The following is a 26,288-nucleotide window of genomic DNA, read 5'->3' as shown; positions in this document are numbered from 1 at the left end:
CGCTTAATGTCGGTAACGAGCCAGCAACGAATTTTAACGAAAACCCCTCAAGGTCTCTTTGGCGTACAGCTCATACTGTGACGCCTCCAACAGAGTGAGTGAGAGCTCATGAGACCACCAAAAGCCATGGGAAAGAGGCAGATTTGATAGGCTCTGGTACATTGGGCTTCGCTGTGACTTGAAACAACAGCCACCGAACCGCCATCACTCCCTCCCCCTCCTCATCATACACACACATATACAGCCCTTGTCCATCAAAGACTCCACCCTATCCCATTCTCGACGTTTTTTCTACTTCACTCTGTCCTTCGTCCTCATCCAAAAACACACTCTGCACCTCTGTGGACATCCAGCGCTGCTACTGCTGCCTCCCTTCAGAGAAGATGCTGATAGACTCTGCCTCCTACCACAGCCATTCACGACCTCGTCCAACATAGAAGGACTTACGAAAGCAAACGAAAGGAAAAACTCGACCGATTCTCATACCCTCCCTACTCCCCTCCTCCAGAAAAGGTCAAACGCTGAGTTGCATCCCTCAGAAGACCATCAGAGCGTCAGCAAATCCATTGCATCGCATAGAAGCAGCATCGAGCCATCCACTCAACCTCAACTGACGATCACGAATAACGTACACGACACACAAAGACTCACGACAGAAAAGCGAGGAAGGAAGGCACGAAGGACAAAGTGTGAGTGAAGCTGGATCGAGCTTCCCTCTGACTCGGTCCTCAGTGACACACAGACAGGCTTTTCCCTCAAGTCCAACCTCACTCGCCTTCGCCCTGACCCCCTCCTTGCTCCCACTAGACACCGTCGCCGCTTGACCGAGATCAACAAGTCGACCGATACCCGATACACACAGGTCCATCAGGTCCCGCAGAGTGTGTCAGCACAGACAGATCAGCTCGACTGCCCTACTCAGGCTCAGGCATCGCTCTCCCCTCGCGCAATTAGCACCAATAATTAGCATCTTGCCTTTCAGCCCGTCCGTTTCCCCACAATAAATTTAGGAAAGACAATCATTCCGGCGCAGGAGGAGAAGAGACCGGCGGTCACCGGCAACTGCAAAGGATCAACGACAGGATAGTCAATATTGTTGATTGGGAGCGGACGAGGAAGAACACCCAACGGACACGTTTCATACCGGTCCTCTTGGCCCCTCTCACTCTAACCTAGCTCCTGTGCCTTCCGACTACGGCACGCTCCACCGAAGGCCAAGCACGAAGACGCAATAACCCTCTTCTTTACCCATTCACATCCATCCCATCTCAACTCATCTCATTGATTTCACAACACCTCTCGCACAAAATCCATCAAAATCAGTCACCTTCCCCTTAACCAGGACGCTACATTCGTCCCCGTCATCCCTTGATCCTCATCTATACCCTGTGAGTGCTGTGTCTCCCATTCCTAAATCACACTCCCACCGAAAACCCCATCTGGATCACCGAAACGCCATGCGGTCGAAGTTCGGCCATGCTGATAACCTTATGGACAGGACACGAAACTCTCGAGCACCCCCGAATCTACGAACCGACCCTTCTGACCTTGTCACAACTCGGGACGCCCATCGTGGTAACAAGCCATCGATTCTATTCCAGAGATTGAGGCACAGAGTGTGAGTTTCTGTCGCTTCTATTTCGGAGATTGAGGTAGATTGTGAGTTTCCATCGTTTTCACCCCTGGTACCAATCTTTGGGAGTCTTGCGACCACCACCACCACCACCGCAGCGATCGAAGCCTTCCCTGCCTGCCCTGTGGTGATTTTGTGACTTCTTATTAATCCTTCATACACGTCGTCCCTACTTCCTGTCTCTCTGCCCTGTCAGGACTCTGTCCTATTTTAATCTCGCTCTCTCGGCTTGTCACCTTCCCTCACAAATTATCATTACGCGCGCTTGCGCCGCGGTGAAATTTTCCGCCGGCAAGTCATTCGGCCTTGGCCGTTTAAACGCCTAATTCAAGAGGCGACTTTGACCGGTTGGGTCCCCCAGGTTCGTGGCGTGACCCAGACCCAGGGTCGAGGTGCGTCGAGTGCTGTCGCGTCGTGCTGGAGAGGGGTCCGGCGTTCGTCGCAAGCACTGCGGCGAGAGCAGCAAGCAGTGGCTTGGATACTCAGACTTTGCTACGCGGATAGCACCGTCTGCCTGTACATGCACGGCGAAATGTCAGGTCAAGGCAGAGAGCGGTGTTTTTTGAACTCGACCGGTGCCTTGACTCTCAGATGGCTTCGGAGAGGCAGACCTTTCCCACATCCTCCCTGCCCTTTCCTCGTTGTCGCATGTGGCCGACGACAACGGAGGCTGGATCTATGTGCATGATACATGTCCTTCCCATCACCCCAAACTCCTTGCTTGCTCCTTGACCTCACCATGCTGGCATCATGTCGAGAATTTCGAGGCATTGATGACGATGTTTGGCGTTCATGACAGAATCCCCATGACCCTCTTTTTTTTCCTTATGGGATCTTACGGCGCCGGTCTGTCTCACTGCGGAAGGGCGAATTTAGCCTTGGTCTGTCGTTTTTGTTGGTGGTGGTGGTGGCCGCGAGGGTGGTGGTGGTGGTGTGTTCAAGGGTCCATGAATAGGCTAGAGGTGTGAACTGTGATTACTGACTATTTGGATTGGAATAGCCCAGCCAACCCCCCTTTGCCTCCCCCTCTTGCTGCGCCACTAGACAGGACACTCGGGGAAATTGACCAAAAATCTGCTTTTACGCGACTGACTTTTTCCAAAACCCTCTCTCTTCTTTTGTCGCCACTTTCACCCCTTGGGCCTAACCGCGAGATCACACAAAAAATCAAGGGCTGAAAAATTGGGCGCTGGAGGATCTCCTTCTTCTCTCTCAGACTGGGTGAGTTTGGCACACATTTTTCTTTCTCTTTCCACCCCATTCCAGTCGCCGGTTGGTGAGAGAGAGGTTCCGGGGCGGATCGCGATGACTCGAAGATTTTCCCGTGCGGACCTGTCTGTCCGCCTCCGCCTCCGCCGATTTTCATTCCTTTTGACTCGGGAAATCTCTCAATTGCCTCTTGTCTGTGCGTCGGAGTGCATATCCCGAAGGTCTCTTGGAAAATCTCAAGTGGATTTTGTGGACGAAAGCACACAATGTGTGATCAGCCAACAAGTGGCTTCGATTACAATCATTATGCCCATTCCCCTGGACACGAAGTGCCACACGAGGTGGGCATGGGCATGGCATTCAGAATGGAGGGAGAAGAAAAAAACGGTCGTCCTGCAGGACATGTCATCTTGGGATGCAGGACCGACATTTCGTCGGAGGCGCGTTGTGTATGCTTGTTCTCTGTCCCGGAGGGGTCGAGGTGCCTGGACCGTGTTCTGGGGTGCGCAGTGATATCGTGGTGGTGGTGATGCTGGCATGTTACGGTCTGGTCTGATCTGTGCTTCCGCGCTGGTGCTCGTACTACCACTGCTACTTCTGCTGTTTCCTCCTCCCTCCCAAATCCTACACCTGCCAACCTTGACCTCTGTACTCATCCTCCTGCTTGACTCCTCTCACCATTATCATTCTTAACCACTCAATACTACCCCACAACGCCTATCCAAGCCCGCCTCCCCCCCTTCTTCCACACCTTGAACTCTTTTTGTGCATCCCTCCCGGGAAAACATTGAAAACTGCCAAAACGTTGAAACTTGTTAGGTGTTGGGAAAAACCCAGGTGGAAAAAAAAGAAAAAAGCGTGACGAACAGACTTTCTGTAACGGATCGCCCATTTTCATTTCACCTGTTGTTGCTCCCTCGCTTCCCCCCTCCTACCCATTTAGTCTTCCTGTGTCCCTGCCTCTTTTAACGTTTCTCATCACGTACTCCAACTAAAGCAACCACCAGCGTCATACCAAGGGTCCGCCGGTCTGCACCTCCTCTTTTTCTCAAATGTGTGAGGAACAGTGTGGCCAGGCGAAAACGTCGTGCGCACCTGTCTAGTTTTAAATCTGGCGGCTCCAGGTTTAAAGATTTAGACTAGCTGGCCTTCATCCCGCGGTCCCCTCGATTTCTCCTACCGAGTCTTTGTCTTCTCCCCTCCTCATTCTACCACCACTACTACTTACCACTATCCACCACCGCTACCAAGACTCCTCCCTCGTCTTCCCTCCTCGCTTTCTCGGATATCGCTCATCCCCCGGTCATCGCATTTCTTCTCACTTCCGCACTTTCTGTTCTTTCCGGGTCTCCTGTTGATTTGACTCCCTCCTCCTCCTCCTCGAGTTGGCTTCATTTCCTGGTGAATGATCTCATTGGGCTCGTCCTCATATTCAACTCGGTGCTAGCATAGTCGGGGACTAGACTTTCTCGGATCCCACGCTCGCGTCTCAACATCCTCATCACTTCCTCTCGGAATAGCGACCCAGGCCCCTGTGCTCTTGTCCTTGCCTTCCTCCCTCCTCTGCCCGACTACCCTGTCACGGTTCAACGACTATAGGCCCAGCTCTAGATTGTCAGTAGTAGCCCTTTCATCAAAAGCACATGTGGAATCGTCCATCTTGCTCGCTTTGTTGAATTTCCGGTCTATCTCTGTCTCTTGGTCATTTGCCTTTGCTACTATTCTCATAACAAGCTCAACAACAAGATCAGATTCTTGTCATCTCGACGTCTGACGCCAAACCCGACTCTTGTTCATTCATTATCACACCGGTTCACCTCAAAACTCGCGTGTCTTGCCCTCGTCTCTCTTCAACCAAGGCAAACACTTGACCCCTCATTATCATCATCATCATCCGAGAAGCTTGATTGCTCACGATTTTGTGTCTCCTCTTCCTCGCTACGACTGTATCGATAACATCATCATCATCATCATCATCATCATCAAACACCTGGCGGAATCATATCGTCACCTTGTGTCTACCCCTTCTTATACGACAATCCACTACGTTGACCGATTTTCAATTCCCAAACACTCGTGTTTTGGAATAAACTTTGAAACTTCGTCATCTTCACGATCCGAACTCGCTGCCACGACGACTGCCAACGACTCGCCCCGCGCTCTCCCATAACTGCCTGGTTGCGATCTTCATCTACCACTCATCACCTGACGACTTGATTGGAATTTTCCAACGCAACCTTGTCTCAATACCATTCGGGTTTTAAAAAAACCACCCAACACCTGCCACCTATTTATCCCTTGGCTTTTGGTCACCTGGTCACCTGGTCGTACTAAAAACCCATCCATATCGGTTTGAAACATTATCTACTCGACACCAATCCTCTCGCGAATCGCCCTATTGGTCGATCCATTCCGCCTCCTCGCCACTTGCTCTAACGCTTTCGCTGGTACGATTACTCGCCTCGCTTTGGACATTGGGTCGGATTCAATTCCAAACGATCGACAACGACATTGACGACGGTCTCGAACCTGGATTTTCTTATATACATTGATCATCCAACCGCCCTCTTCGGTCGCCTGATCAATACGTATATATCCCATTCTCAACCTGGTTGCATCCCGTTTCTTTTTTACCCAAAAAACGAAAAAACTCGGGAAAACCACTTCTTCATCCGAAACACTATTGCTTCGTCACACTCTTGCCGTTGGCCACTTGATCGTTCGCCAACTTGACTCGCCCCCCCCCTCTCTCGCTCCGTCGTTTCATTACACACCGCTTCGCCTGTCGAGCAGGTCTCGATTTCATTCTCTCCACTCCCGCATATAGGACGCTGCTTTTGGGATAGTCATCTCGCTGTTCGCCTCAAACGACAGTGACATCTCAGACCTTTTGCCCTCTATACGTGAGATGCCAGCTGCGCCTTCCAACATCAAACAATCAAGAGCCTCAATCTACGGTTGGGCGAAAAAGCGGTCCGTCTCACCTTCCGCACCTCAGTCTTCCCATTCAACCAAATCCAAACCTGCTCCGGTTCAAATCAACACCAAACCCTCTTCCAGTACCTCAACCACCACCACCACCACCACCATGAACGTTGCTGGATCTTCTTCCGCCCCTGCCGCACCCGTCCGTCGTCTAGAAGAGTCGCCTTACTTTGAGGAAGACTACTCGGATGAGATTCAATCCTACATGCACGCCATGGACGTGAGTTTGCATGACGCCTTGAAGTGCTTGCAATCTTGACTGACCCCTGCATGCGCGTCCATCAGAACTCGACGCTTGCCTCTGCCGAACTCATGGATATGCAACCCGAACTTCAATGGTTCATGCGACCTTATCTCATTGACTTTCTCGTTGAAGTTCATCAACAGTTCCGTCTTCGTCCCGAAGTCCTCTACCTCTCCATGAACATTGTCGACCGCTACGTCTCGAAACGCGTCGTTTACAAGAAGCACTACCAACTCGTTGGCTGTGCTGCCTTGTGGATTGCAGCCAAGTTTGAGGATGGCAAAGACAAGGTCCCCCTCGTTCGCGAATTGGCAGACATGTGCTGCAAGGCATACGACGAATCAGCTTTCATCCAGATGGAAGGTCACGTCTTGTCGACCATTGGATGGACTATCGGTCACCCCACAGCTGAGGCTTGGTTGAGGATCAACACGTCTGGACGCAAAGCCGAGGATGCCAAGGTTCAGAACGTTGCTCGATTCCTAATGGAGATCACCTTGTTCCACCGAGAATTTGTCGGTATCCAGTCCAACCTCCTGGCACAGGGTGCTTTGATGTTGGCGAGATTTATCTGCGGAAAGCCTCGCAAGGTGAGTCGACTCTTTGACAATTGGACGCCGGTCCACTGACAGACTCGCTCCAGCCCGTGTCGCGTTTCGAGAATGTTGCTGTTCGTATCGCTCAGGCTATCGACAAGCACTTCACCGACAAGCTTGAGAGTGTGTCGGAAATTGTCATTCGCAAGTACGCTCCGACCTACTACGGTCGAGCTTCGACTCTTGTTCGCGAATGGTACCTTTCTGGTCGTCGGTACCACTACAACCCAGAAGCACCAGCCACTCCAGTCTCTGCTGGTCTCCCAACGCCTGGCCTCGCTCCTTCCAGCTCTTGGTCCAGCAAACGTGGATCATGGATCTCTGCCTCCCCTTCCACCGGCTCCATGTCGTGCGCCTCCTCAGATGCCGGCGACGAGTCTCCTCTCACTCCCATCACTCCCATTCACATGCACGTCGATCCATTCTCTCTCGCCAGCAAGGAAAACATTGCACCTGGCATGTCGTCCACTGGATCATCCTCCTCCGTCTCCTCATTTGTTGGTATTCAAGCCAAGGATGCAGTTGCCATGGCAGCTGCCAAGGCTAGCCTGACACACTCTATGGCTCCTTCAACGGCTTTACCTGGAATTCCGCCTTACCCTGCCAATCATCGTCCCGTCTTACATGCTCTACCACCGGTTGGTGATCTCGCGATTCCCAATCGATCCATGAGACGTTTATCAAACTAGACAGGACGATGGTAGGGTTTTCTCAAGGCATCATACATTTCCAACAAGACACGACCAACATGACGATCCACCACGACGATGACGACGACGAGTCGCGAGCGCGCGATATACAGTATACATTCCCCGCACGATGGACATTCCGGACCTTCACCTGCCTTTTATTTGACCATATCGAGGCTTCAACAAGGCGAAAAAATACATCATACGACTGCTAAGCTCTTCGGTGCTCTTCTCTCTCCGCCCATATCCCCCCCTCCCCCTCACTGCATGATCTCAGACGTCCCCACCTTTCTTTGCATACCACGACGATACCTCCATGCCGCCTGACGACTCTCTAATTCCTCGACTGCTGTTGAAAGCATTGGAATCATCTGGCACGAACGCACGCACACACCACACGCACACCTGGTAGCTTCGCTTTCTCTCCCGCCTCTCCTTCACATTCTCAATGATAGAATCGTGTATAATAGTAGTATCGATCAGGCCCTCACGACATCTGCTCCTGGCCTTAGGGTCCCTATGGGATCCCGAACCAGACAGACTCACCTTTCTCCCTCCTATGTAACTCATTTCTATTCCATATGCTATTCTCCCGGTCTCCCCCAAGTCTCCTTCATTCGTTCCCTTTATGCTCATACCGAGGGGGAATCATTCGTCCGTACAGTGGAATGCAGGGGTTTGAAACCCATATGATAAAGACCAGATCATTATTGCTTCGAGTCGCAGCTGAAAGAGCACAGGGAGCAGGTGCCGCAACTGAATGCCGCTCGCTGTCAATAAGCTATTTTTGGTTCCGGGTCTCGGTAACGCGAATTGCTCTAGGTCGAGGTTGATGATAGCATGACGACCGGAAGCGTTACATTGTCTATTACACGGCTCGCTCGAGAGATCTCTTATAACACAAGAAACTCCAAGGAAAGCGGCCGTTCAGACCAGGATAGGACAAAAACTTTCATCCAGTGACTGATCGAACTCTCGATTCAGACATACAGGATGGATTATTGATGGATCCATAAACCCTAGTCCCGCAAGACGGTAGCAACGAGGAGTGTGGTCTCAAGGTCCTCGAGAGGGCACAGACGGGATGACCGACTCGAATAGATCACCTGGTCGTCGGCCGGGTGAACTCGGCCGCAGCATATCAACCAGTACGAGTCAACCAGCTCTTGGTCTACGGGTGGACGATGAGGCAGGAGGGAGATCAGGTGCAGAAGACGAAGAAACGGTGAGACGGGAGGGACACAACGAGACGAGCTCCACTTATGATGGTTTTCTGACTCTCCGTGGGTATAGATCGAAAGTTTGATGAGTCGACTGGCCATTGAGCGACGAGTTCAATATGGAGCTGAGAAGATGCTCGACGTGAGTAGAACCGTGTTCTCAAGCACACACACACACACACACCTCAAGTCAGGAAGAAATACTCGCTGATCTATCGACCAGGTCATCGAGAAACGTTCCGGTGATGCCGATGCTGGTGATTCCGAGCAGGTCAAAGAGAGGATCACCGCGCAGTTGGAGGCTGCCAACGAGCACATCAAAGCTTTAGAAGCAAAGCTCGACAAGCTGGAGCGTCTCAAAGGGACAGCATCCTGTACGTCACAGTATCCTTCTCACAGAGAATTCTGGTGATGTAGGTTTGCTGATTGGCCTGATCAGCAACGCCATCACGGAATCGACGGAGACCTCAACCTAGACTAAATGGCTACCCGTCCAGCTCTTCCCTCGGCTTGGGTCAGTCACTAGCTTCGTCCAATGCGCTTTCTGGGACTTCGCCGCGACCTCGATTCCCGAGACTCAATTCCAACTTGACTCCTGATCTGGCGAGTCAAGCCCAATTCCCATCTACTTCAAACCTTGGGTCACCACCAAGTTCACGATATTACAAGTCTTTATCGCCCTCCAGACCTAGAAGTAGAAGTACAGGGGAAGAAGCGTACCCTTACCATGACTATTCCTTCGGCGCGGAAGGCTCGTCATACTCTGGCATGAGTCGGATCGGACAAGGCGGTCCACTGTCTCAGAGCGAGATCTCCTCACCAACAGGCGCAGTGGACGAAGATCGGCTCATAAGGAAAGTGGAGGAAATCACCACACTTGTCAGACAGTTGAGGGATAATCAACCTGCTTCGGAGGCCTCCATGGAAGGCAAGGGCAAAGGAAAGAACATGGAAACGGAAAAGGTGAACAATGCCTGGGAGGCCCTAAGCAAGATCGCAGGCATGTTTCAAAGAGCGCCGATCTTGATACACTCGTTAAACATGGATCTCGTCGTGACGAGGTGAGTCCGGTTGCGCATATGGTGGACAGCTTGACTTAAAAGCATCATCAGCATCATGCCTTTTCTTGGAGACGACTCGACTCAGGCTCTCAGAGCAGCGAGCTACAGGGCACTGAGAATGTGTGTAGATCGAGCCGTATGGGGCGTCATGGTGTCTCTCGGTCTTGAATGGCTTATAGTCCCGTCAGTCTCGGAACTCGATGATCTCGATGGGCTCGCTGACGACACCTCAGAACCTTTACGCGAGATGGGAAGGCTCAATCTGAAAGAGAACAAGCTGTCAGACTTTTACGAGCCATTGTCGCATTGCCACCTCCTCCTCATCATTTGACCCATCGCAAATCACGGCGCGGTCACCAGTCGTCTCGTCCGGGTCATTCCAAGCGACCCTCAATCTCAGGCGCAGAATCCAGACGTCATTCACGTCAGTCATCAAATGCCGCGTACGATCTCGACCCGATTGAGGTCTTGCTGGGCAGGACCATTCCCCTGACAGATGGAATGGTCCGAGCCCTGGTAAGTGTTGCTGAGAATCCCGACGACCCGCTCAGGAATGTCTGTATGGAGACTTTAATCGAGATTGGTGAGTGTGATGCAGATGACAGACGTCTCCCCGCTAAAAAGTCCTTAGCTCTGATCGACATCGATTGCCTGGTTCGATCAGATGCCTTTCGGATCCTTCTTTTGGTATACAAAGACGGTCCCATTGAGCTCGGCCCACCCATAACTACTGCTCTCCTCCACCTCGTTGACAAGCCATCGAGTCGACAATACTTGCTTGCCGGCTCTGATCTCGAAACAGTCCTTGTTGGTCTCACCGAGGAGTATGGAAAAGTCCCTTCCAAGCAGCGTGATAGACACTTGGCAAAATTACAACATTGTCTCGGAAACGTCACCATTCTCCTGTCTTCTTGGCCTGGTGTGCTTTACATGTGCATGGACGATTGCCGGGCCTTCAAATCCCTTCTCAGTTCACTTCAGGCCCCCAGTACGGAAGTTCGAGGGATCGTCCTGGATCTTGTCTTTAGCATCCTCCGTATCAAGTCTCCGCCGTGGATGGACGCGTTCCTTCAAGGCAAACGATTGACAGTATACAACAGGACGAAAGAGGCCACCTCGGCATTACAAGAAGGAATTATCATAGAAGAACCTGCGCCCAAGCTGAATATGGCAGACCAATTCATCGGATTTCTTCTGTTGGTCCTGATCAAGTCTGGTCTCATAGAAGTGAGTGAACAGACTGGATTCAGTACAGATGACTGATACTCAAATAGGGGCTTGTCAACCTCGTAAATGAGTCCGACTTCAATTTGGCCCGAAAGGCGACTCTACTCCTCGGCGAACTCTTGCGCTTGTCCACGCGAATCCTGCCCATGGAATATGCGGCACATATTCAGGTCAGTACAGAAGTCACACATACCCGAATCATCATGTTGACGGCTCAAAGTCCCTGCCACGTCTATTTGGAAACGCCATGTCATTCGCGGATACGGAAAACAGACGTGTTGCTCTCTCTACACTGTCTTCGATCGACAGTCTAAATCGCAACTATAACAGGGCCATTTCGCGAACCACCAAAGCGACTGCCAAGTGGGTGTCTCTCGTTCGCCGGATGAAGCAGGACTAATGAGGTATAAGAAAACACGCCACATCTGAAGACTCGCTGGAACGAGGGAAGCGGCATGTCGAGCAGATCAAACTGCGCCAGATCCTTCAAATGGACGATAAACAATTCCAAGCCATGATCAATGAGACTGGCGTGAGTAGAGACCGCTAGAGATTATCCTGCCTGACTTATGATCCTTGCAACAGGTTCTTCTTGGCCGGGACCACACAAAGTGGAATTACGAGATCATCATGGATTTAATCAGAGGACCTTTGCTGAATCCCAAGCGACTCGATGAGGCCATCAAGGCCACGAAATTCGTCCGAAGGTTGTTCTCATTCTTCCATCCTGCGAACAATCACTTCAGCAGCATCAAGCGGACCAGGGTGAGCCATCCCAGACTCGTGAGATGGAGACCACGAAATGACAATGGCAGCCGAATCACAAATGGGTCCGATTAGGATGCGCTCTCCTGTCCACCATGCTCGCCAATCCTGAAGGCGTGCGCTTCGTATCGGAAGACAAGTTGATTCCTCAATTGAGTGATTGCTTTAATGAGCTCGATCAATACGTCGGAGTACCTAGTATCCAGCCACTTCTCACAAAGGCTCGAGTTGAGACGACCTTGACGTATGGATACTTTGAGATGATCGGGACGCTGAGCAAACACGCCGAGGGCATCAAGTGAGTGGACTCTTGCTCTCATATGGGCGAGGTGCTCACAGTGCGTCCCAGACTACTGGAGAAATTCAAGCTATTTACTTCGTTCTACCATCTGAGCGAGCAACGAGGTCGAGACGACTTGATGCGCATCATCATCGAATGCTTTGACTACACTAGCGATGCACATCCGCGGATCGTCCTCGCCAAGGCGCTCACATCAGCATACATGGAAACTAGACTATTCGCAACGCATCACCTTGCTCGACTGCTTCAAGAAAAATCGTATCTGACTGATTGGGCACTTCAATTGCTCATCACTCAACTATACGATACTTCGTTGGAAGTGTGCGATGTGGCTGTGATGTACTTGGAAGAAATCTGTTCCGACCCTGCTATGCTTGAGAAGGTGGTTCAGTTTCGACCAACCCTTGAGCATTTGGATGAATTGGGGCAACAGCTTTTCATGCGGTCAGTGGAAGACGCACGAGCTGTTCGTCTGAGCTGACTTGATGACAGATTCGTTTCTACGAGCGCTGGGTTTTCGTATCTCCACCGAGCGGGCTACATTGAACGAGAGCTGGAAGCTTGGCTCGAGGTGAGTGAACTTCTTGCTTATGTTATGGCCCTCACACTTCTCCCAAATAGGAACGCAATCTCCTCTACGTGGTGGAGGCAGAGACCTTTATCTCAAAGACTCTCTCCTCTACAGCTTCCGCCGAGGACGACTGGTCAGCCACCTGCTCGTCATCCAAGTACTCAGCTGACGAGGGACATGTAGGATATTCGAAGGCACAGCTCCGACTCACTTTCTGGGCGAGCTCACCAAAACTCCTGAGGGTTGCCAAATGTTGCGAGATCGAGGGATCATCTCTGAGATGGCTGAATTGGTCCGCCTCCATGGGATGGAGTCGAGCGATCAAGGTCTACTCATGAACGTCAAAAGCGCGCTCTGGGCTCTGGTGAGTGCGGCGTGTCATTGTCATGATTCTTACGTCCAATCGATCAGGGAAATATCGGTTCGACGGATGGAGGCTTTCCTTTCCTCGAAGATGAAGAGATCGTTGACGCGATCGTGGAGATCGCTGAGCTGTCTCCGATATTGACAATGAAAGGGTGGGCTTGAGCTCGACGTCGTGTATTGCAGCACTGTAGCTGATTCCATCTAGGACTGCCTTCTTCGTCATTGGTCTATTATCACTGTCGCAAGTCGGGGCGCAGATAATGGAGGAATATGGCTGGGTGGCGTGTCTTGATCCACTTGGCAAAACTACAGGCCTCTGCTATCCTAACGACATTAAGAAGTTCGCTCAGGTGGGTCGAGGACGACGATACTTCGACTTTGGTGTTGCTGACAGTGATCTAGATTGAGCGGTGGGTCCGAGTCGATGCAGACCCGCCTCCTCAATCATGGGGAACATTGGACGAGACGGAACTGGAGATCATGACCTGCATTGCAAAATTGAGCAATTACGTCCTGGCCAGCGGAGCGATGACAAGGTTGAAAAAGTGAGTAAGAGAGGAGAGAGAGCGAGAACAAGTTCCTGGCAACACCCACTGATCCGATCCGCTACCTAGAATACGACTTCGAGAACCTGATCGGTTCTCATCTCTCAACATGTTCCACCGAGCTGGCCGGCTGATCTCAACAAACCATTATCAAGCGCCTGTCAGGCGATTCATTTTGGAACTCTTCGATATCTCCATTGATCAAGAGACATTATGGGCTCTAGTAGATCTAGATCTGGACAATGAGTCGCGCTACGACCAAGCTACTGGCGACCCTTTGCATGCTTATCGAAGGCAGCCAAACTCCCCATCTCGGGAAAAGTACTCTACGAGTAATCGACAGGGATCAGCGACAACTAGCCCTAGCGAGCAACCTTCTATACCGCATCACCTTGATGATGGAGGCGATATGATTGACCCTCATGACTTCCGTCGGAGAGCAGCTAGTTCACCTGGTCCTGCTCCCTCGGGTACAGGTCGAACAAGACGAGATCGAGGATTGACAATCTCAGATATGCAGACTAGGCGAGCAGGTGATGATCAGGTGGTTGAGATGGTTGCTAAGGAGCGCGTCAGAGGGTTTGCCAATCCTCAAGCATGATGCATAGAGTACCATCTCTGCAATTTCCCGCGCTTGCGCGAGCCGCGAATCTCACGATGATCAGAAAGTTGCATAGAGGCTGGAACCAGAAAAAGGAGTAACAAACAATCTTCTATCTAATGAGTGCAGACACGATAAAGACTGTACTCGAACCACGCGGCTTGCACCTCAAGTCGCACACACGACCTTGACGTCGCCTCTGGCATCGCACAAGACGCCGAGACACTTGACCCATTCGATAGCTTCCATCAAGTCTTTCCTGACCACTGCCTTTTCGCCTGCGTGCTTCGCCCCATTGGTTGATACATCTGAAGCGATTTCAGTTGCCGCGCCAGAAACCGCAACCTCAGCTGCGAGAGCCGACATGACGCGCTCAATTTCAGGTTTGATAACTAGCGCGATTCGCTTGGCCCATTCCTCTGCTGGTCCGAATCCACCCAGGACTTGACGTTCATATTCCGAGTGTTTCCATCCCCAAATCTCTGCAGGATGTCGAAGGCGCAACTCATCTATGCTCTTCGTAGATAGCTTTTCAGGGTCGTTTGAGTGCTGCAAAATGGCAGCGTGGGATAAGGCCAAATTGGCTTGACGCAAGAACAAGCTGTAGAGGAGTACGGCTGGCGCATCTTCAATGGCATCATCCAGAGCTTCCTCTTCCACGTCGTCGACATCGTCCCTGATTCGACGGCACGTGGCCAGCAGCCTGGCAGAGGCGGGAGAGGAGCCGTGCATTGCTGCCGAGATAATGCGGAAAGACTCCAATGCCTCAATGGCTTCGTGAAGGGCTTCTCGGGCAAGGTGCTCCGTTGGACTCGGATCGGTTGTCGATCGAGTCGAAGGTAAAACCATGTTGCCAAGAAGACGCTTGACCAGACCTTCGAGAGAGTAGAGAGCATGAGTAGTAGGGTCCATCTTGTGCGATGATCGAGGAGGAGATGCAGCTCGAGAGACAGCTCGCGCAGGAAGCATCGTCGTAAGCTTAGCAGTCACGTGTCCAATCGATGCGGAAGATGTCACGCCTCCACTTGGATGATGAGAGCTTGAAGGGGTCGCAGTGCCTATGGATCCACCACCTTCCTTCAATGCCAGGTTGTTTAGTGCTTTCGCCACGCTGCCGGGACTAGGCGGTCGATGAGATGCCCCAATATCCTTTTCTGCAATCATGCACATGCCCTTCCAGATGACTGTCACCGCGACTCCAGTGACCCATCCTTCGCCATCGTCCGCACAGGGGAAAGCGATGATATGAAGGATGCGATGAGCAGCATCGACTCGTGACGCAAAGTACTGCAGGGAAACTGGGATGGGCATTTGACGCGAGGTGCCGCCCGAAGAAATTTCCTTGGTAAGCCTACCCGGGGCGGTCTCCTTGTTGGCAGCTGGTGCCGTAGTAGGCGCCGGAAGCGAAGCGAGACCTGCAGTCTTTCCAGAGGGAGATGCACCTTCTGTGCGAGTCAGAGCAGCAATAAGGTCTCGCTTGAGCGCGCCAATGAGCGGCTGCACGACTTTGCCGACAATCAGATCAAACTTGTCCATGACGGGTCGAAGCGTCTCATTTACGAATTTAGGCCACGTCCCTGTCTCCAAAGTCTGCTCGAGCCTTTCGCACGTCTCCCAAGCTGCATGAGCGACGGAAATGCTGAAGTATTGCACAGGATTGAGTGGGTGTGAGGTGATGGTAGGTTGATGGAGATTAAGGGGCGAGGCGAAAGCTGGATCCGTGATCGCTGGGAGCAAGAGCGACTCCAAGCGAGTAATGTAGATCGACATGGCCCGAACAGCAGTGCGAAGGACTGCGCGTAAAAGGTACGCATCCGAACTGGGTTGGGGGAGCTCCTTGATGACTGCTTCGCCTACGGCCCAACCAGAGCCAGATTTGAAGCCCTTCTTGGCCCGGAGATCAACTCCGGCACAAGCCTTGTTCACGCTTTCGGTCAGACGCAGGCCGATGACGTCCATATAGCCTGACGAGTGAGCAGAGACATTTTCGCCGGCCGCGGTGGCTCCCGGTGGGCCATTGGGTAATTTTGGCGTCGTCGCTCGACTGCCAGGCGGAGAAGGAACTCGTGGCGTGACTGACTGAGGGGTAGGTGCCGCTTTGGCTGTCATGGCTCCGTTGACTTGGAGCGAAGCCACTCGGTCCGTGACCTGACGTGAAAGTGATTTGGACCTGGGTTTACCAGGCTCAGATGCTGTATGATGTATTCCGACCGAGGGAGGCTGAGCAGTGACATTCATTTTATCGGTGGACGTCGGTGCTGGACTTGAAGGCCTTGAAGGCCGATTGAGGATGGGAAGAGCGCGTAGAGTGTTCATCGTGACCAGGATGATTGGTCGAGAATGTCAAAAGCACAGGCAGATTGGGGCGGCGGGATGAGGCAATACCAGTAAGAGAATGTCGTATAATAGATGATATAGAGGTGCGGGCAATGCACAGGGGGGGTTAGATACCAAAGGGATATCCAGCTTTGGTGAACAATTTATCCCATTGAAGCTTTCACAATATCGGGTGCAAGCTGACAGATGAGTGGGCGATTCTTGGGTGATCAGGCTCTGGCCTGGTTTTCGATGCGTGACAAAAAGACGAAAAATCCAATTAGGGTGGTTTCTCCCCGCTGTCAATGAGGAGAAGGATTTGAGGAGGAAGTCTGAGAAGTCGAGAGGCAATGGAAGAGCTACATGGTGTAAGTGATTGTCGCAAAAAAGGCGGAGTTTCTGGTGGTCATGAATGGAGTGAAGGGGGTCTGAGCTACCCATTGGGTTTGAAAAATTTTCGCCTCGCCTCCCGGACGATGACGAGATAGAGCACACCAGTCGGAGGACAGGCTTCGACACCCCAGCGACTTGAAGGCAAATCTGGCACTCACCTGCCCCTCAGTGTCACAAGAGAATAACCACTATTAGGTAGCTTAAACTTCTTCATCGGCTGCAGTCGATAGTAATGTGTCGAGAGGGTAGTCTGAGACTATGGAAGGAGAGAATATGGGTCCGATGCGAGCGACCAGATACAATGAGATGGGCCGCTGCTGATGCGATTGAGATTGTGTGAGACCTAGAGAGTTAGACAGTTGAGTTGAGATCGAGCAACGGTACGCGATAGACGATAGAAGAATGAAAGTGAGACTGACTGACGAGGCTGATTCGCGGGATTTGAAGAAAAAAGGAGAGGAAAAGATGGGCGGGTTCTAAATCCTAGGAATCAAAAATGAGCAACCAAATGACGATGGGCTGGACAATCAGAGCAGAATGATCGTGAATGCATTACATCTGGCACGTCGATGACTGGATGTATTGTACATCTGATCTGCACGACATCGTACTCATATAGACCATGCACTGCGTTACATACCTACTTCGTCTGATAGTCCCTTGATGCCACTTCCCTCTCACATAATGCCACGTCATTTGAATAACCGGGGAACACGGGAGGTCGTCCCGAGTCTGGAATACAGCAATTGTTGGATGGTACTCGACCACTGGATCCCCTTCCAAGTCTCAGCTCATAGACATCTTCAAATAGGTTGCTGAAGCAAGATGATGCTGCCAAGTCTTCGATCGGCTCTCAGAGCGAATGCTCGAACAACCTCATCCATGGCGAGACGGGCAGTCTCGGCTTGGGCAAATGTTCCTCAAGGGTGAGTGGGGGGTTATGTCAAGTATCGCAACGCGGCAGATTCCGATCATGCTGCATTCGGTTTCGCGCTCGCGACGTTGTCCGCTGACTTTCTACGGTTTAGCCCACCTGACCCCATTCTCGGTGCGTGTACCGACCTCTCAGCAGTATGCCAGCTCTGACCCGGCCATCATCAGGTGTCACTGAAAAGTTCAAGGCTGATCCCAGTCCGAACAAGATCAACCTCGGTGTCGGTGAGTGACATGTTCACGTAGCTGGACACTGCTAACAGTTGCCGTGTTAGGCGCTTACGTGAGTTCCAGAAGGGAGCGCAGCGCAGAATCCTGACCACAACGACAGCGAGATGGAAAGGGAAATCCATTTGTCCTACCTTCCGTCAAGAAGGCCGAGAAGCAGCTCGTGAGAGCCGGCGCGAATCACGAGTACCTACCCATTACGGTCAGCGGATTCCTTGCCTGTGGTGGATACATGCTGAGTTAATGGACAGGGTCTCGCCTCTTTCAACAAGCTCGCTGCTGAGCTTGCTTACGGGAAAGACTCCGCACCCCTGAAAGAGGGCCGAGTGAGTTGTGATTTCAGAAAAACGATCTCCTCGATCGTCTGATCACGCCGCGTAGCTTGCTATCACCCAGTCCATCTCTGGAACTGGAGCTCTGAGGATCGCCGCTGCGTTTTTGGGCCGATTCTACCCTGAATCAAAGACAATCTATGTCCCTACACCAACATGGGGAAACCACATTCCTCTGGCGAAAGACTCGGGTCTCGAGGTCAAGCACTACAAGTGAGCGTCTGATTTGAAGTCCACCTGACGGTGTCCAGGTACTTCGACAAGAGTACTGTTGGCCTCGACTTTGAGGGAATGAAGGCAGACATCGAGGCTGCTCCCGAGGGCTCGATCGTGAGTTCCAGGTCGACCGGGTCGTACTGACAGAACCAGATCATGCTCCACGCTTGTGCTCACGTTAGTCAACTCACCGTCTCTTGACTAGAGACCTATCTGACACTGGCCCACAGAACCCCACCGGTGTGGACCCCACCGAGTCTCAATGGAAGGAACTGAGCGAAATCATCAAGCAGAAGAAGCACTTCCCCTTCTTTGACATGGTAGGCTGACTGATTGGTTATATTTCAGGCTCATGCTGAATCCGTTCAGGCATACCAAGGTTTTGCCTCTGGAGACATTGTCAAGGATGCCTTTGCCGTCAGATACTTTGTCGAGCAGGGACATCAACTTCTTCTGTGCCAATCTTTCGCCAAGGTTAGCGACCAGGAAACTATCTGAATTCACAGCTCATGAGGTTTAGAACCTTGGTCTGTACGGTGAACGTGTCGGAGCTGTCTCGTTCGTCTGTGCCGATAAGGAGGAGAAGGCTCGTGTCGACTCGCAACTAAAGATCATCATCCGACCCATGTACTCCAACCCTCCCATCCAGTGAGGAACTTTGCAGTGTCTGATGGACATATCGCTCACGTACCAATAGCGGAGCGCGAATCGTCAGCGCCATCCTGGGTGACGAGAAACTGTACAATGACTGGTGAGTACCAAAAATCGACACCTCATCAGTCTCCGACTAAGTCTCTCGTCAGGCTCTCTGAGGTCAAGAAAATGGCCGACCGAATTATCAGCATGAGAGAAAAGCTGTACACGAATCTCGTCAAGCTCAACACCCCTGGAGAATGGGGTCACATTAAGTCTCAGATCGGTTAGTCCTCATGATAACTGTCATCTTCACTCCATTGACCTTCAAACAGGCATGTTCTCCTTCACCGGCTTGACCCCTGAGCAAGTTGACAAGCTCGCGGAGAAGGCGTCGATCTACATGACTCGAGATGGACGTATATCCATGGCCGCTTTGAACAAGAAAAACATTGACGTGAGCTATTTATGACGCGCCAAGGGTCTGGCTGACCCGGGTCTTCAGTACTTCGCAAAGGCTGTTTCTCAAGCTGTCAAGGGGGAGTTGTAATGCAGAGCATCTTGATCAAGGCATAGATACATTCAGTCTAGAGAAAAGCATTTTGCATGCATTCGAGAGAAGCACGACGGCTGCCTGGATGGATGGATGCCATTTTCCGGTTAATGCACGAATCAAGCCAGCCGACACAGGTCAAAAATCATTCCATCAGTATCTTCGACAGTATTACTGATCCATCCATCGAACCCAGTCCCGTTCGTGATGTCTTCAGGCAGCTCCAATAACCGTCAGGACCTGATCCAAAATGCCATCCTTTTCCTGAACGATCCCAAAGTCCAATCATCTACCCTCGCCTCCAAGATCACCTTTCTCGAAACGAAGGGATTGAACGAATCAGAAATCCAAGAAGCCCTCGCCAGGGCTCCTAGCGAGGAGAGCAGCGGGCAGAATGGAGCATCTTCTTCGTCAGCGTCGACTTTCAGGCCTTATGGATATACGAATCACAATCAGCGGTACGGTGGTCCACCGTATGAGTACAGCACGATGCCTCTTCCTCCCCGGCGCGACTGGAGGGATATATTCGTATGTCGCAGGGCTACACGGGCACGCTGCCTGACATATGACTGACTCGAGCTCTAGATCGTGGCTGTGATATCGGGTGGGTTTGCGTATGGCCTGACGGCTCTAGCAAGGGTGAGCATACCCTTCTCCCGCTGAAACACAGCTCGCGTTCGGGTGAACACAGTGCACATCAATTTCCTCGCTGACGCCGCCCTCTCGCTCTCTTAGAAATACCTCTTACCGCATCTTCAACCACCATCAACAACGTCCTTCCAGCAGACATCTCAGGATCTCACGTCTTCCTACGATGAAGCTGCTCAATTGTTACGCGAGTTGTCAGATCAAACAAACCAATTGCAAACTTCGCTAGAGAATGACAGGGAGAGGATAGACAAGGTCGTCGATGACGTAGAATTGGCAGTGAAGAGCGTTAAGGATGGTGAAGAGCGCTGGAGAGAAGAAATGAGGGATATGAGAGGTGAAGTGGATAGTTTAAAGGATTTGGTGCCCAGGGTAAGTCGAGGCTTTCCAGTCAACCTGATCGCAGGGCAAGCCCTGGTTCATCCACAACACTCATACCGTGGCTTCGCCTCTGCTTTCCTTGCTGACCCAGTCTCAGGTGATGGAGAAGCACGCGTCGAACCAATCTTCAGCACTGTCAGAATTGCAGAACGAACTTCGATCCCTCAAGACCTTACTACAATCGCGTCAATTGCAGTCGAGCACCGATGCAAATGGCGGGATATCAAGTCCAAATGGGACTAGCAACGGCTCACCGATATCCTCCACTCGAGCAGCTGCCAATGCCCTCCTGGGACCCAGCAAGAGAGGAATACCCGCCTGGCAGCTGGCTTCGTCCTCGTCCACGACGAATGGAGATCGGACCCAAGAGGGCAGTGCGGGATCAGCGAGTGAATCTTCCTCGTTGGCTGCCAGTGGTGTCTTGGACAGGTCGGAGGTCAATGGAGAATCCAAGGAGACGCAGTGACCTAGCCAGTCGGACGATGAGAGCGGCGAAGGTTCAAGCAAGTCTTTAACGTTAAATCGTAAATGCACGCAATGCAGGTGGGATACAGATACAGTATTAACTTCAGCAAAAGGCTACGTCCAGGTTTCTCCAAAGATCCCCTCTTTGCATTAGATCACATCGGAGCATCCTTCTCTATTCAGCTCGCCAGGAGCACGTATGAGAGCCTCCAAGGTACTGTGATACAGGATTCTGTTTTCATGAGAAGGCACCGGTTGTGCGTCCAAGTGTGGGTATCACCGGCCGGACATTGGGTCGCTCTGTGCTACATGGACACGAGTTTCAGCACGAGAAACCCCAAAAATGAATTGGCTCACTGTTAAACGAAACATCCTCGTCGTTGCACACAAAGCTGCCTAGCTCGTACTCGTTCTCACTCAGATCACTCCTCTCGTCATCCGTGACAAGGACGGGCTTCCTCGCCTTGGCCATGAACGCATTCTTGTCACCTCTAGTCTTGAACTGTAGACCTGCACGCGGTGCAGCTTGAGTAGAAAGGCCAGCAGCGTATACAGCACGTTGATTGTATCCTTTTGGAGCTTGAGTAGGGGCAAAGTCTTGCCCCGCGAAAAGGCGATCAGATTCCGTCTCTTCATCTGTGGATGGTTCGTCTGACGAATCTGACCCAGACACTTCTGCGTCAACGTCGAGCTGATGAAATCAAATGTCAGCCCTACCCCAGAAGCGTCGATATCTCACTCACATAGCCCTTTACTTGAGCCGCGTGCGCACGATCCGGAAGACGCCGTCCGGGTCGACGAATCGGACTGGACGGGCCATGCTCAGGCGATCGATTCAGTGCTGGCGGTCTCCGAACATGAGTAGCAGGGACGAACGGCGAGTCCTGTTCTCTCAAGGAATCGGAAGAATGCACAATTGGAGCCCGGCGACGAGCGCCGGGCCTACGAATAACTTGAGTGGGGTCCACAGGAGAAGTATCGGGTGAGGATTTCGGGATAGGCGGAGGAGGCATGATGTCCATACTCTTCGTTTGAGTTGGTTTCGGCCGAGAGATGCCCATTATACGTCGGCGAGGATGAGCAACGAGTGTCTCGGATTGACGAGATGATTGAGGAAGAGCCATTTCAGTCGGGACATCAGGCGAGGAGGGAGGCAGAATCGCTCCACGAGGCAAACCTGAGGCCACGGTTTGGCAAATTGCTTCGTCTTCATCGTTGTCCCAGCTCAGATCGATCGCATCGATTTGGCTGAAACCAGCAGCAGCAGCGAGACTGGAGGGCAGTCTTGTCCCTGCATTCTGCGGGCGAGCGAGTTCAGATCCTGCCTCGCTAGCGTGTCGCCTCTGCTTGGCCAGCGGAATAACCGGGGAAGACTCAACATCAGGTGAACCATGGGCGACAGCCTTGGTCCGATTCTCATTGGGGGTAAAGAGTGGGGAATTTGGCGGACTAGCGAACAGAGGTGAACAATCGCGCCGATGAAATGCAGACGACGGGTCAACGTTGAAAAAGTCCAATGCTGATCGATTCAGCTCGTCTCGTTTGGCCTTCCTTGATTTCTCTTCCTCGTCCAGCCTATCGATACTGGCATCTCGCTGAGTAGTACGAGACGAATTGCTCTTCCTGACAGCACCTCTGGGTCCAGCTTTCTTGACTTTCGCTGCAGTCCTCCGTGACTGAGACGTGACTTTGGGCTTGACCGCACCGTACAGGAGCTCATGGTTCTCCTCGACATCTTCATCTGAGTCGTCCGCGGACGGTGCAACCGGCGCATCAGATCTCTTGGTGGGGATTTTACCCCTCGTCATCCCGTTGACGGTGACCTCTATTTTCCCGGCCTTTCCAGATTCCTTCAAGAGCTCCGCTACGGATCTGAAACCCTCGTGGCCACCTTCAGGGATCTCATGACCTCGGTGCTTCTTCTTGGCCGGCGAGGTCCTCTCCTTGGAGGCAGATGGCAGTTTTCTCTTCAACTTTTGATCTTCTGGGTCCCATGGGTCGACAGGCATGAGTTGTTCCAGACACTCTGGGAGTTCCGGACCTGGCAGCAATCGTTCAACATCCTCAAACAGCTCGAGATTTCGCGAGTGGAGAATCTCCTCTTGAATGTCTCGATGGCTTCTTTGGGCCTTGTCCCAATTGGCGTCTTCTCTCTCTTCTGACATGAGGACGTGAACTTTGCCGTCCCTCTTTCGCCCGGTTCGACCGATCCGCTGAAGCTGCTAGATGTGAGCCAAAGTCATCCTTGAATCTACCGATCTGCGTACCAGTTTGATAGACTGCTTCGGCATGTCATAGATGACGACGAAATCGACTTCACCGATGTCGAGCCCTTCTTCACCAATCGATGTGGACACAAGGACATTGAATTTGCCCTCCTTGAAGTCGGCGATAGTCTACAAAATGTCAAATCTGGGATCTCTGAAAATATGGAAGACTCACTTTCTTCTGCTCTTTCTGGTTGAAACCCTTATCTGCTTCCTGTTTACCTTGTGACTGGCCGACGAATTTCGTAGCTCGCAACAGCCCAGGATGGTCATTCAGCATTTCCTGGGAGACTGTCAGCTCGCACCTTCAAGCTATGCTCCATACTCACCACAATCTCCATGACACATTCTCGAAAGGAGCAAAACACCATAGCCCTAGTATCGTTCTTGACTCCATGGACCTCTTCATCCTCTTGAGCTTCAGTGAAGTGATGAATCAGCTAAAATTGGTCTGTCAGCGGTGCATGTTCATAGCTTGAAAGCGATATATCCACCAGTTCCAGGGTCTTGACCATTTTCGGATGTCGATCTGCTCTGGTCTTGCCTCGCTGACCAATCCGAATGCTGTTCATCTCGGCATCGACGTCGCGCAACAGTCTGGTAAACTCGTAATTATTCCGCAATGCGTTCGAGTTGCCCTTGGTGGATGCTTTCTTCCCATTGGCATTGACTCCACCGGCAATATCTTGCAAGGTGGTGTGAAACATGCCCAAGGAGAATTCGAGCTGTCGATGTTAGTTGCCCCCAACGAATTCATGTCGTTGACGACATACCAGATGTCCCATGGCACGAGCCATCTTCTCGAGTGCCTGCAACGATCCGAAGCACCATTTCAATGACGAATGGCGGTCTCTTGCGATCTCCATTCGCTTTGCAGTCAATCGGAATGGCTTGAGCCGCTTGACATCAAGATCCCGTTCGTTCAGGATGTCCTTGTCGACTAGCTTTTGGACGTAGGGCTGTGACATCCGCGATCAGTTCAGAGCAAGAAACTAGTCGTCTGTCGCTCACACGCATCAGCGCTGCCCAACGATCCCTAAATCCCTCGATGACTTCGCCCATGAAAACAGTATGCTTTTCAGTCCGCTGCGATTCCAAGTCAGTTCCTGCCAGCTTACCGACGGCAGCGCAAGCTGACCTTCTCATTCATATATTTTCTGATCTCTGGCTCTTCTGCCTCTCTGATTTCTATCCGACTGATGTGCAAGGCATCGACGACAGCTTGGACGCGCGGAACGTCTGCACCGGGCGTGGCAGTCAGGGCCAGAACTCTAAAGTATGGATTCTGGGCAGTGATATAGGCGAGGATGGTAGTGTAGGCATATGATCCCGAAGCCTTATGAGCCTCGTCTGCGAACGAATCAGTAGACGGTTTGACAGGTTAGTATGGATGACTTGCCAAAGACGACAAGAACGATATCCCTTGGGTCGATGGCGCCTGTTTTCAGATCGTTGTCCAGAGTCTGTGGTGTGCAGTAGAACACCCTCCGGTCGGCCCACTTGAAGCTGTGCTTCAGCGGTCGAATCTCGATTCCAGCCAGGGCTCAACTCACTAACTTGACCCGCTCCCTTGCCGGCACACTTTGACCTGTCATCACAGCTGCGGCAGAGCTGGGAATCCCACAGGTCATCTGACAAGCCTCAATCTGTTGGTTGACAAGCGGCTTTGTAGGAGCCAAAAAGACAATCTTCCCAGTCGGGAACCATCGGTAGACTGAACGAAGGGTTAGCGATCTTTCTTCGCCCGAAAAATGCAGCTCCTACAATTGAGCATCACGACACCTGCAACGAAGGTCTTTCCAAGACCAGTCGGCAACGCAACTAGGCAATTATCGGTAAAGCAAGCCCGAATGATATCCCACTGATAGTCCCGCTTGGGCTTATTCGTGGGGTAGATATAATTCTCCATGGTAGTAGGGTGTGGCATGTGTTTCTGAGGACCGTAAGGAGCACCTGTACATGTGGTGAGGTCATGAGATAGCTTGAGCATATTTGGACTCACTCGTATCGACTAGAGGCCTAGGTCCCGGTACTAGTGGTTCATCGTCTTCATCATCATCATCGTCCAGATCCTCATCGTCATCATCCTCCTTTGCCCAATTCCGAGCCTTGTATTTGCCCTTTTTCTTTGCTCTCTCAGCATCTATTCTTCGTCCGCTCTCTGCAAATACCGTTCTATCCCATCTTTTGCCTTTTGTCGTCTGATCGGCACGTCGGAAGTTCAGGTGAACCTGGAACAAGTTGTCTTTACTCGTCGAGCTGTTCGACCGTCTCATTCCTAAACGCGAAGATGGGATAGCCAGTGCACCATTGAGGGCGGGAGGAGCCAGCGAAGCTTGACCTAGCTTCGACGACAAGTTCGGCCGTGAAGAAGGGGCTTGAGGGAGATCCAACGCCAGCAGAGCATCTGTATCCATGGAGAAATCATCGAAATCGTCTGAGGATGGAATGATAGCCTCGGCACGCGTTGAAGGAGTTGGTCCAGCTGGACGAGTCCTCGAGCCCGAAGCCACATTGTTTCGAGGTCCACTCCATCCTTTCGAAGCTCCACCATTCAATTGTTTAGAAGGATGAATAGGGTCAATGGCTTTCGCCTCTATCGTATCGACCTCGCGCAAGAATGAATCATCCATCAAGAAATCATCGTCGTCAAAGTCGACATCGGACATGTTGTCAGCCAAGACTTCACGCGATTCGCGCAAAGAGATGGCGGACAAGAAGCGGCCATGAGCCTAGCTAGCTAGGTTCTTTCCCAGCCTCGTGGATCCCAAGTCCAACAAGATCTCAGTGGCTACTATCCAGTTAATGATCGTCCTGAACTCAAAAATCAAGCGCCTAATCAACAACAGTCAATCCTCCCACGTGGCGATCGCTATCGGGGCTCACCGAACTATCGGGCCGGGTGGGGGA

The 26,288-nt window shown here is 51.8% G+C and overlaps 6 protein-coding genes across 6 annotated transcripts; 4 read left to right on the top strand and 2 right to left on the bottom strand.

Annotated features, from left to right (window-relative positions):
• Positions 1–6,053: 6,053 nt before the first annotated feature.
• Positions 6,054–7,493, top strand: BD324DRAFT_24730 (hypothetical protein). The gene is made up of 2 exons (XM_022012274.1): positions 6,054–6,661; positions 6,715–7,493. Exons 1-2 carry the CDS (start codon positions 6,098–6,100, stop codon positions 7,354–7,356), a joined length of 1,206 nt encoding a protein of 401 aa, XP_021874541.1. The 5' UTR covers positions 6,054–6,097; the 3' UTR covers positions 7,357–7,493.
• Positions 7,494–8,440: 947 nt separating this feature from the next.
• On the top strand, positions 8,441–13,825 carry BD324DRAFT_640637 (Rapamycin-insensitive companion of mTOR, middle domain-domain-containing protein; the record flags this gene model as incomplete). The annotated part of the gene is made up of 22 exons (XM_022017359.1): positions 8,441–8,581; positions 8,650–8,718; positions 8,800–8,929; positions 9,016–9,292; positions 9,350–9,637; positions 9,689–9,820; positions 9,871–10,220; positions 10,269–10,864; positions 10,912–11,034; positions 11,085–11,227; positions 11,276–11,396; positions 11,450–11,629; positions 11,680–11,927; positions 11,979–12,374; positions 12,423–12,501; positions 12,552–12,634; positions 12,685–12,865; positions 12,913–13,019; positions 13,073–13,217; positions 13,270–13,412; positions 13,482–13,658; positions 13,711–13,825. The coding sequence occupies 22 exons, from the start codon at positions 8,441–8,443 to the stop codon at positions 13,823–13,825; spliced, it is 4,224 nt and encodes a 1,407-aa protein (XP_021874540.1).
• A 356-nt stretch (positions 13,826–14,181) lies between these two features.
• BD324DRAFT_574665 (hypothetical protein) lies at positions 14,182–16,329 on the bottom strand (the record flags this gene model as incomplete). The annotated part of the gene is made up of 2 exons (XM_022013076.1): positions 14,182–14,283; positions 14,320–16,329. 2 exons carry the CDS (start codon positions 16,327–16,329, stop codon positions 14,182–14,184), a joined length of 2,112 nt encoding a protein of 703 aa, XP_021874539.1.
• A 1,275-nt stretch (positions 16,330–17,604) lies between these two features.
• BD324DRAFT_574782 (pyridoxal phosphate-dependent transferase) lies at positions 17,605–19,614 on the top strand (the record flags this gene model as incomplete). The annotated part of the gene is made up of 16 exons (XM_022013086.1): positions 17,605–17,648; positions 17,751–17,770; positions 17,824–17,880; positions 17,931–17,938; positions 17,987–18,085; positions 18,135–18,209; positions 18,265–18,428; positions 18,467–18,545; positions 18,585–18,608; positions 18,662–18,751; positions 18,801–18,905; positions 18,952–19,079; positions 19,129–19,182; positions 19,235–19,350; positions 19,400–19,521; positions 19,570–19,614. The coding sequence occupies 16 exons, from the start codon at positions 17,605–17,607 to the stop codon at positions 19,612–19,614; spliced, it is 1,230 nt and encodes a 409-aa protein (XP_021874538.1).
• Positions 19,615–19,756: 142 nt separating this feature from the next.
• Positions 19,757–21,203, top strand: BD324DRAFT_612334 (peroxisomal membrane anchor protein conserved region-domain-containing protein). Its single transcript, XM_022014383.1, has 4 exons — positions 19,757–20,145; positions 20,203–20,256; positions 20,353–20,637; positions 20,672–21,203. Exons 1-4 carry the CDS (start codon positions 19,825–19,827, stop codon positions 21,110–21,112), a joined length of 1,101 nt encoding a protein of 366 aa, XP_021874537.1. The 5' UTR covers positions 19,757–19,824; the 3' UTR covers positions 21,113–21,203.
• Position 21,204: 1 nt separating this feature from the next.
• Positions 21,205–26,186, bottom strand: BD324DRAFT_644144 (hypothetical protein). Its single transcript, XM_022017585.1, has 14 exons — positions 25,381–26,186; positions 25,143–25,331; positions 24,932–25,092; positions 24,778–24,877; positions 24,517–24,728; positions 24,390–24,464; positions 24,152–24,337; positions 23,873–24,103; positions 23,708–23,818; positions 23,554–23,661; positions 23,379–23,507; positions 21,855–23,330; positions 21,469–21,802; positions 21,205–21,416 (listed from the first exon to the last, which is right to left on the bottom strand). The coding sequence occupies exons 1-14, from the start codon at positions 26,045–26,047 to the stop codon at positions 21,388–21,390; spliced, it is 4,008 nt and encodes a 1,335-aa protein (XP_021874536.1). The 5' UTR covers positions 26,048–26,186; the 3' UTR covers positions 21,205–21,387.
• Positions 26,187–26,288: the final 102 nt, after the last annotated feature.

The sequence above is a fragment of the Kockovaella imperatae genome (genome assembly GCF_002102565.1).
Source record: "Kockovaella imperatae strain NRRL Y-17943 chromosome Unknown BD324scaffold_1, whole genome shotgun sequence".
Lineage (NCBI taxonomy): Eukaryota > Fungi > Basidiomycota > Tremellomycetes > Tremellales > Cuniculitremaceae > Kockovaella > Kockovaella imperatae.
Note: the sequence above shows the minus strand (reverse complement) of the source record. Positions and strands in the feature narration are given on the sequence as shown.